Source organism: Mauremys reevesii, linkage group 8 (genome assembly GCF_016161935.1).
Source record: "Mauremys reevesii isolate NIE-2019 linkage group 8, ASM1616193v1, whole genome shotgun sequence".
Classification (NCBI taxonomy): Eukaryota; Metazoa; Chordata; order Testudines; family Geoemydidae; genus Mauremys; species Mauremys reevesii.
In genome coordinates, this window is record NC_052630.1 from 33,146,487 (window position 1) to 33,156,734 (window position 10,248).

The following is a 10,248-nucleotide window of genomic DNA, read 5'->3' on the forward strand; positions in this document are numbered from 1 at the left end:
AGGATTGAACTCACAACCCTGGGTTTAGCAGGCCAATGCTCAAACCCTCATCCATGGCCCCACCCCAGAGCCCACACCGCCAGGCTGAGCCCTCACCCCAACTCCCTGCCCCAGCCCGGAGACCCATCTTACACTTTGAATCCCTTGGTCCCAGCCCTCACCTTCTCCCGCACTCCAGCCCCTTGCCCTGGCCTGGTGAAAATGAGCAAGGGCAGGGGAAACCAAGTGATGAAGGGAGAGGGGATGGAGTGATCAGGGGCAGGGCCTCGGAGAAGAGGCAGGGCTTTGGGGTGTTCAGTTTTCTGCAATCAGAAAGTTGGAAGCCCTACAGACAGCACCATGTTTAACTCTGGGGAACTAAGGAAGTTAGGCACCCAACTCCCACTGGAGCTGGGAGTGAGATATATTGCAGGAAATTGCCCTCTTTGGGAGATCTCACTGTATTAAGTTTAGATATCAGTGTGAATCGGGGATTGTATGGAATGCCCCAGGGGAGGGTGCCTACATTACTTCCAGAACTAAGAACAGTGGAGGTAGGGGAGGGAGAATTAGGCAAATTCTCTCAGTTGTAACACCTCCAAAGAGGTACCACCACATGGAGCGGTTCACCTAGACTTGTTCAAACTGGATACTCCAGAGACTAACAGACAAAAAGAGGCTATTTATGCCCCAAACCTGTGTTTAAACTGACTCAGGGCCTTCTTTCTGATTCAGCAAATGGACAGTACCCACTGCTTCCTGGGAAGGGTTGGAAGGACTAGGGTGATCTCTCGTAAGCTTTTAACAGGTGTATGGGAACTTTGAGTTTAATCTGTTTTCTCTGTAGTCCTTTCACCTTAAGAATAAATGTGCTTGCTTAAAAATAGCTGGAACAAACCTGGTCAGGAGGGAGGGAGAGAGACATGGGTCTCTGCCCAAGAGAGGTGACTGCTAAGGAGCCAGGAGAGTGGGTGCCCTGGAGGGACCACAGAGCAGAAATACAGATCACTTACTCTGACTGTGACGCTGGGCACCTAACTTGCTTAGATTCTTTTAAAAATCTGACTAAGCTCCTCTCTGCATCTTGAGATACCTAAATGCCTTTGTAAAACTGGCCTGAAAAAACCTAATGCTTTTATGCTGCGGTGGAACTTTTCTCTGCTTAGAGAAAGGTGTACTGGGATAAATCACTATGCATAGTGGCCTACCCTAGAGGCAGGCATCAGAGCAGCGACACAGAGGCTGGAATGGGCCCAAACCCTCAGTTCAGGTATGACAGGGTGCAACCCTTGAACACCTCCTTGTGGTACAAGGTGGTCCTGCACCATACTGTGTCAGTGTCTCCACCCCCTCCAGCCATAATATCAGCTTAATCCTCCAGCCACATGATCTAAAAGCATCCACCCCTTCCAGGGTGGAGGAGTCTTTCAAAGCAAAGTCCAAAACAAATACAAAACAAAGAAATCTTCCTCCCCGCAATGCCAGTCATTTCCCCTGGCTCCATGCTCTCATTCAGACAGTTTGGGTTCAGTTGCTGCCTTCCTGGCTTAAGCCTGCCTTTCAGCAATGAACTCTGGCCAGCCATGCTCTCCAGAGGATTCCTCGCCTCCCAGCAAGTTGCTTGTCCCTAGCAGAAGCAGCCTGTCTGCACTCTTCCCCCTCTTCAGCCTCAGCTGCTGGACTTTCCCCTTTTAAAGACCAAACCCAACACAGGTGCAGTGGCTGTGGCTAACCGAGCCCAAGCCTGGCCTTTATGGCCATGTCTACACTGCAATAAAACACCCACAGCACCAAGTCTCAGAGCCCGGCTCTGCTGACTCAGGTTGAAAGGGCTAAAAATAGCAACCTAGATGTTTGGGTTCGAGCTGGAGCCTGGACTCAGAGACCCTCCCACCTTGCAGGGTTTCAGAGCCTGGGCTTCAGCTCAAACATCTACACAGCAGTCTGATAGCCAGGAAGCCTGAGCCACATGAGTCTACATCAGCTGACTCAGGCCAGCACAGCTGTCCTGGGGGGCTATTATTGTAGTTTAGACATGCCCTATTTCTGTCACACCCCTCACAGCAAGCAAGGCCTTGGAGTCCTATTTAGGATTAAGAGACTTTTCACAACTTCAGACCCACATCACTTATCACAAGGGGCTTTTCAAAGTGCACCTTCACTGTAGCTACTTTCTGCCCATTGCAAAGAAAAGTGGAAACATTTTTTCTTTTGAAGTGACTAAAACTGAGTCAGATTCAGGAACATATGGAAGTGGGAAAAGAAATGGCCATCAAAGCATGTCACTTATATAACTGCATTTGAAAGGCAGGGGCCTTTCAACATGGAGAGTGAAATGCTTTTTATTTATATTTTGCAGAAATTGAGCAGTTGCAAGGGAGCGGGGAAGCAATCATTGTTCCCTTTCAAATTACAGAGAAGAGGGGCAGATGGGTAACTCCCATTGGTTCTGTTAGGTACCTGTTATCATTAGAATACAGGCGACTCAATTTACTGCCATGCCATCTAGAGCTGCTCTAAGGAAGGCTGGAGGACATGGTGGTTAACACACTTGGGACAGAGGCTTAGCTGGTGTCTTGAAGTTATGTCAGTTATGACACCACTGGGGGATCTGCCTTGTAGAAGGCCACATAAGCCTTCCATGAGCTCCCTTGCAGCCAAGTACAGCTTTAATGTGGCCTGCCTCAGTTTCTCCCTCAATGAGGTACACAGCCTGCTCAAGGAGCCAAACGCTACATTAAAGTGCACTTGCTCCCTCTAATCAAGCCTTCTGGAAGAAGCCATTATACAAGACTTTAAAGGTTCTTACCTCATAGCGCAGATAAAACTTAAGACTCAAAACAAGCATCTCTGGGTTCTTAGCAGTAGCACCTTCTGCTGTATGGCCTGAGGCTGTTCTGCTGCCTGGAGAACTCTGCCAACGTTGTCCTGCTTGTTCAGGGTCTGTCCCTGGAGAGCTTTTACCTAGTTCAGGCTCCCTAGGACCTCCCCTCCTGCAGGGCTTCCCTTCTCCTCCTCCACTGAAAACTCCTTCACAACGTCTAGTTCAGCTGAGCTCTCCTAAGCCCTTTATCAGGCCCAGGTGTGCCTTACTAATTTAACTGCCTTCCAGCTACGTAAGCAGTTACTTAGGCCCAGGCGGACTTGGGTTGGCTCTTTCCCTTCAGTGGAGCTTGTCACACACAGAGTGGGCACAGGACTGGCCTTACGGGTGGATGACATAGGTGACTGCCCAGGGTGCTGTGATCAGGGGGGCACCATGGTCAAGAGGCAAGGATCTGGGCGGGCCTGGGATGCGAGGCCATGGAATGGCTGTCGGGGCAATGGTGGGGCCTGGGGGTGATGGGGAGCCAGGGGAGGCAGTGGGAGCTAGGGGAATGGGTAGGGAGCCCAGACAGGGAGCAGGGCCCAGGGGTGCCAAAACACAAGTTTGCCCAGGGCAACATTTTCCATAAGGCTGGCCCTGGCTGGGCATCTGACTCCCTGAAAGGTCTAGCCCTTGCCAGCACCCTGCGGTTCTGCTACTTTAGCACTCCTGTACATGAGAGGAGCCACAGTGATGCTAGGCCAATGGTAGTAGGATTTCTGAAAATACTCAGTGAATCTCCCTCTTTTAATTTGAAATGAAAGGCACCTTCGACATTCACAACCATTAGATGTATAGACACAAGATACAGACAAGTGTACTGAACAAAGAGCTGGGAGCCAGAAATGCCTAGGCTCTACTTCCTGCTCTGCCATTGGTGTGCTCCATGCCTCAGTTTCCCTATCTATAAAATGGATATGGTGGAATTCTCTACTTCACAGGGGTGTTGTGAAGCTCATGGATTAGAGTTAGCTCTGGCATGAAGTGGGTGTTTTATGTTGGGGGAAATTTGGCCTTATGCTTATAAAACAATTTGAACATATATTATGCTTACTAATAGACTGGAAAGATGTCGATATATCTCTGATGAAGACATTGAGAATGCATGGAATAATATATGTACTACCTTTTTGTTCCAAGATTTTTTTCATGTAAGCTGTAAAATTGACCAAGGCAAACTTATCTCTCAGGTCAATCAAGTTGGATATTTACCTCAGCAGAATTTAGGAATGCTGGATTTGGTGTTAAGGCTTCAGTTCAGTCAGGTACTTAAGCCAGTACCTAACTTTAAGTACACAAATAGTCCTGTTGACTTCAGTGGCTTAAAGCTAGGCATGTTCTTAAGTAATTTTTGGAACCAGGACTTAAATTATTAATTTGAAACATCTTGTACTACATTTTTATGACAGGTACCATACCAAATCCCATACAAAGCCATGTCAAAAGAACATTATAGAAACCTACATATCTAGATTAATTTGCTAAGATTACACAGTAAGCATTATAAAAATCAGGAAATGCAAAATTCAGGTACTCGCATAAGCCTTAACTCTGCCCCTTTGTGTGTATACAATAATTTGCATTTTGATTACATCCAGTTAAGTAGGAAAATAACACAGCCATGCTTGCATGCACACGCAGCCCTTCTTAGATGCACTGCAGGAGATGATGCAGTTAACTATGGAGCTAACAACTGCAAATGTAGATGAGTCTTAGACCAGAAGTACTTAGCTATAACTGTCACCAGTATTTTAACTCTTATTATCCCGAAAGAACAAAATACCATCCCAAAATCAGCATGTTCCCCCCCAATGAATGCTCCTTACAGTGTGTCAGTTCCCCTTCATAGTCAGTTTTTAACTAACCAGATACTGTAACCAGCAGAGTGTTATAGACAGGCCATCTGCTCCCCCAGCCCTCACTCAGGCACAATTCCCATGGGCTTCCATTGGACTTTGCCTGCGTGAGACCTGCAGGATCAGGCCCATCCACTCTTGCCTCCTTTCTGCTTAGCACATTGCAGGGGAGAGGACAAGCTCTCGTTAGTCACTAGCAGTCTGTACAGTTTGTTTCCCTAACCCCTTGGCTGAAATGTGTGGATCTACTGAGCTCAAATCTTTTCAGAAAGACCAATGGTGGGCACCTCATCTCAGCAGCGATGGGAGGAGGAGGAGGGAGAGGAAGAAGAGGAAGGATAGATCGATGCCCTCATCTCCAATTCTGTAGTTTTGCATCCCTTATACATTTGGCTGCCTGCTCATAGCCGGTTGGAGGTCACCTTTTGCTCCACTCTACACGCCAGCTCCTAATCCATCTTTCATGTTAATCGCTTCTAGGCATGGAAGCAAGAAGGGATCAATAATATGGGGCAGAGTGGGGGAATATGTGTGTAATAATATCAAAGGAATGACCAGAGCCTTGACAGGAAGCTTCTATTGTTGAGTGGAAAAGATTTATTCTAAGCACAAGCCACAGAGGAAACAGTTAACTCTAGCACTCTGGTACTTCAGCAGGAACTTTATTGAACAGTCAAAGGAAGAATCTGAAAAGTTCTTGGCCATTAAGAATGGAGAATATTTTCAGTGCTATGCTGGGAGGTTTTCAGAGAGAGATTTTATGCCTTTCCCCTTTAAGCAGATCCCTGTCGCTCTTGAATAACCTTGTCTGCTCAGGTGTAATTTCAGCAGCATCAAATGGAATGGGCCTTGTGTATCTCATAAAGGCCAAACTTTCTAGACTGTATACAGCCACCCGCTTGCTTTATTCCCCAGTTCAACGTTACAGCTCTTCCAGGGTGGCCCTGGATAATGCAAGACAGATCAATAAACAATCAGGTTGTCTTTCATACACATCGGTTGTGTCACATTTTATGGTGTGAATTAATTCCACACTCTTTCCTTGTCCAAAGTCATTTCCTCCAAGATAGATTTTGGTTCAATAGGTGGGAGAGAGGTTACTGTTGATACTATAACGATGAATCCCTAGCGCTGCTGTCAGACCAGCAGATGGAGCAATGGCTACATTCAGTGCTCCCCAGTGTGTGACTTTCCTACTTGCTGCACTCCTTTGCCCAGTACATTTGCAGGTGATCTGACCAGTGAGACACAGGTTTCCACAGAGACTGAGAACCAAAAACAGGTGTAGAGGAGTCAGGATTTTTGGTTGCCTGTGCTGTGTTTTTTGTTCTTGCTGTGCAGTGCGGTGTGTGTAAAAAGCAAGACATGCTTCCTCTTCTGAGAACCCAAGGACAGGTTGAGAAAAATGAGCTAAAAATGACGTATTTCTGAAGCAGTCCATACAATTATATAGATAATTGTGTCCTTGCTACAGAATTCTATGAAATCATTGAACCCACAGAATCCTTTGGAAAGGATTTCATTCTTTATTCAGTTCTATGGATACCTGGAGCAATTCGTTTAGCTCCCAGAGCCATTTTCATAGAGGAGTCTTTATTATTAACTTCTTCTGGACTGTTCCATACATAACATGAGTGATCATGAGTGCATGTGTGTGTGTGTGCGCATGCATGAGCATCTGTGTGCATGGACATGTAACTGCATATGAGTGGGTGTGTGCAACCATGAATGTACGTGTATACGTGTGTATATGCATTGGGTATACATGGATGAGTGTGTGTGTGTACATGCCTCTGTACCTATACATGTGTGTAAGTGTGGGAGTATGTGCCCATGGATAGGAGTGTGTCTGCATGTATGTGTGTGTGTGTCTGTCTGAATGTGTATGTGTTTGCATCCATATATGAGTGAGTGGGAGTGTGGGGGGAATGAGAGGCTAATAGAAAAGATTATGTCTAGTCAATGCAAAATGCTGCTTTATTGCAATGTTAGGATTGAGCCTTCAGACATAAGAAAGCCAGGAGATCCAATTCTCATGGTTCCCTTGGCCACTGTAATTTGTCCCCCTTGTGTATTGCTAGTATTTTGTATTAAAATATATGCTGTTAAATTTATGCCTTTATGCGTGTGTGTGTGTGTAATATGGCTGAGTTACAGTGGCTGGGGGAACTATAACTTTCTTTCTTTTTCCAAGAGGCTGTTATATATCTGATTATGCCGCATCATTTGGAGTTTGGCCGGAAGCAGCATTGCTGCTGTTAATCCTTCAACAGTGGATGGGCCCACAGATCTTTTCTTCTTGTCTCTCTCTCTAATGGTATGGTCCCCAACACCATCGTATCTAATTAGGCATCTTGTCTGGGGGCTAGTCTACACTTACCAGCCGGGTCGACGCGGTGAGTTCGACTTCTCGGAGTTCAAACTATCGCGTCTAATGTGGACGTGATAGTTCGAACTCCGGAAGCGCCGCGGTCGACTCCGGTACTCCACCACTGCAAACGGCGGTGGCGGAGTCGACCTTGGAGCCGTGGACTTCGATTCCGCGGCATCTGGACGGGTGAGTAGTTCGAACTAGGGTACTTCGAATTCAGCTACGCTATTCACGTAGCTGAATTTGCGTACCCTAGTTCGACCCCGCTTCTTAGTGTGGACCAGCCCTGGGTCTGGTCCAGATATGACAATATCATATGCACTAAAATAGCTATTAAATATTTTACTTCCTGTTTACTTATTGCTACATTTGGGACTTGTGGCTATTCGGAATTGAGTCCCGTCTAGTAGCCAGGGCAGTGTGATAACTGCTTTAGTAATAAAATACAATTGTGCATAGCATTTAAGAGGATTTCTAGCCACGGATCTTAAAAGTACTTGACAAAAAGTTCAGGGTCGTTATTATCCCCATCTTGCAAGTGGAAACTGAGGCACAAAGCAATGATAAGAGTTGCCTGGAATCACAAAGAGTGAAGGGAAGAGTTAGAAATAGAACTCGGTGACCAGTCAATGGCAATGCTCCTCTCAATGGCAGTGGAGCCAGGATTCCAGCCTGGATCCTCAGGTGGTGTACATGAGCCTAGATCCTTTGGGTTAATCTAGTCTCCAGAGCCCCAGACCTGACTCTCCATTGCCCTGTGCCTTGGCTAGCCATGTGTCTCAGTGCACAGTGGGTGTAAAACATTGCCAGGAAGAACTGGCAGTACTCTGCACTCAGCACGGTGTGAGTACAGAAGGGGCAGGGCAACGGAGAATATGGCCCCTGGTCTGGTGTCCTGTTTGTTGTACCATGCTGCCTTCCCTCCAGAGTTCTGGCCTCGGGCTCAGCAGCATCGTTCTGGCTTTCTACACACAGGGCCACCTTTACCATCTACGGTTAAATCTCTGGAGCGCATTTTCCCATAAACTCAATGGGCTCTCGCATTTTGTTATGTGATGAGATTCTTAAAACTGGGCTTGTTTTGCTTTCACCTGGTCCTCCAGCATTTCCACTAGAGCGTTCTAGCAGTTAGAACAAGGGTTGGCAGGCTGGACTCCTGGGCTCTGTTCCCAGCTCTGCAGCCATGTTCAGGGGCGGAAAAGAGGTCATGTTTGAAAACATGTGAGCAATCATGCTTAACTAACACGCCCTATGCCCTACCGGGTAATCACTACCAGTTAACACAAGGTGTGCTAGGTGCAGAGTCTAAAGATCATCTTAGCTAACACATTTTAGAACATAGCCTATTTTTCTAGTCTAGCAGGGCCCCACTATGCTAGGTGCTGAATGGACACAAGACAATCCTTACCCTTAGGTGCTTACAGTCTAGACATGCCCTGTGTGATGTTGGGTGAGTCACTGAGCCTCTCTATATCTCAGCTTCTACATCTTTAATGTGAGGTAAGAACATCTTAACCAACTTTGTAGGGCACTTTGAGATCCTGAGCATGGAGGGGCTCTGCACAAGTTAATCAACTGTGAGCATAAGCTTTAGGCCTTGGCTACACTTGAGAGTTACAACCCTGGTGGTGGCTTTACAGCGCTGTAACTCACTCCCCGTCCACACTGGCAAAGCACATACACCGCTGTATCTCCCTGGCTACAGCGCTGCATGTACTCCACCTCGACGAGAGGAATAAAGACAATAGCGCTGCTGCTGCAGCACTGGGGTGCCAGTGTAAACAGTGATTAATCTTACTACGCTGTAACTGACTTCCGGAACCTTCCCATAATCCTAAGTAAAGAAAGATAACTCTCTTTGTTTTGTTGTGATGCCTCTGTTTGTTTTGTTGTGAACTCAGGACTCCCGGAGCTGCTTATCAAAAAAACAAACACAGCTCCTGTTTGCTGTGAATGAGCAAACAGGCAGGGGGCTCCCTTTGGAAGGCCCACAGCTAGTGTTTGCTTGAAGAGAGAGGGAGGTAGGGGGCTTGAGGAGAGAAGCAGCACGGCTGGCGGGCAGGGGGGGTCCACTTGGGGAGGCTGCTTATCTGGTCTGTGAGGAAAAAAACAAAGAGGGCTAATTGCTTCAGTGAGTGAGAGAGGGGTGGGGGAGGGGTTGGAACTTGCAAGGCAGAGAGCTGACACAGTGTCAGCTTCAAAAATCCACTCTCTCTGTCTCCCCCCATGCTCCCTGTCGCACTCCACCCCACCCCTCCCTTTTGAAAAGCATGTTGCAGCCACGTGAACGCTGGGATAGCTGCCCATAATGCACCGCTTCCAATGCCGCTGCAGATGCTGCAAATGTGGCCACGACAGTGTGGCCACACTGCAGCGCTTTCCCTACTCAGCTGTACGAAGACAGCTTTAACTCCCAGCGCTGTATAGCTGCAAGTGTAGCCATAACCTTAGTACAGATGCAGGGCAAGGTTAGTGGGAGAAGAATGGGTACCTATTCTATTCTACCTCCAGTTCTTATCCCACCCTCAGCCTGGAGTATCTGAGTGTCTTCCACCAGTGCATTAAGTGACCTCACTAACATCTGTCATGTGTGGTTTGTTCTCTCTCATCCTCTCCCCAAGGGGATAATCATGCGTGCAATGGAGTGCTTCCTCCCACCACCCCAAGCCTGCCCTCTCTCACATGTGGATCTCTGACCTCCTGGAGTAGTGTCCACAGAGTGTCGCAACTGGGGTGTGTCCTCCCCAGGGCCAGCTCCAGACCGCAGCGCGCCAAGCGCGCGCTTGGGGCGGTGTCCCGCGGGAGGGCAGACATGCCTGCGGAGGGTCCGCAGGTCCCATAGCTCCGGTGGAGCATCCGCAGGCATGCCTGCAGGAGGTCCACCGGAGCCACGGGACCAGCGGATCCTCCGCAGGCACGTCTGCAGGAGGTCCACTGGAGCCACGGGACCGGTGACCACCAGAGTGCCCCCCGTGGCGTGCTGCCCTGCTTGGGGCGGCGCAAATCCTAGAGCCGCCCCTGGTCCTCCCTCCTTGCCTTCAAAGAGGCTTTGTCCCCTCCATCCATGGGCTGTCGGGGGCAACATGGAAAGGGCTGAGGAATTGCCAGGCATTCTCAGTTCAACTGGCTTTCAATGGAAATTGAAGTCAGCTGAGTGATGCTTGAGATTTGGCTCC

The 10,248-nt window shown here is 48.1% G+C and overlaps 1 protein-coding gene across 1 annotated transcript in view; it reads right to left on the reverse strand.

Annotated features, from left to right (window-relative positions):
• Window positions 1-2,842, reverse strand: part of HSPA9 (heat shock protein family A (Hsp70) member 9) — an 81,858-nt gene extending 79,016 nt beyond the window's left edge. Inside the window, exon 1 of the mRNA XM_039484080.1 lies at window positions 2,789-2,842. Coding sequence (XP_039340014.1) covers window positions 2,789-2,827 — 39 coding nt within the window. The 5' untranslated portion in view covers window positions 2,828-2,842. The remainder of the gene's footprint in view (window positions 1-2,788) is intronic.
• Between the last annotated feature and the right edge of the window lie 7,406 nt (window positions 2,843-10,248).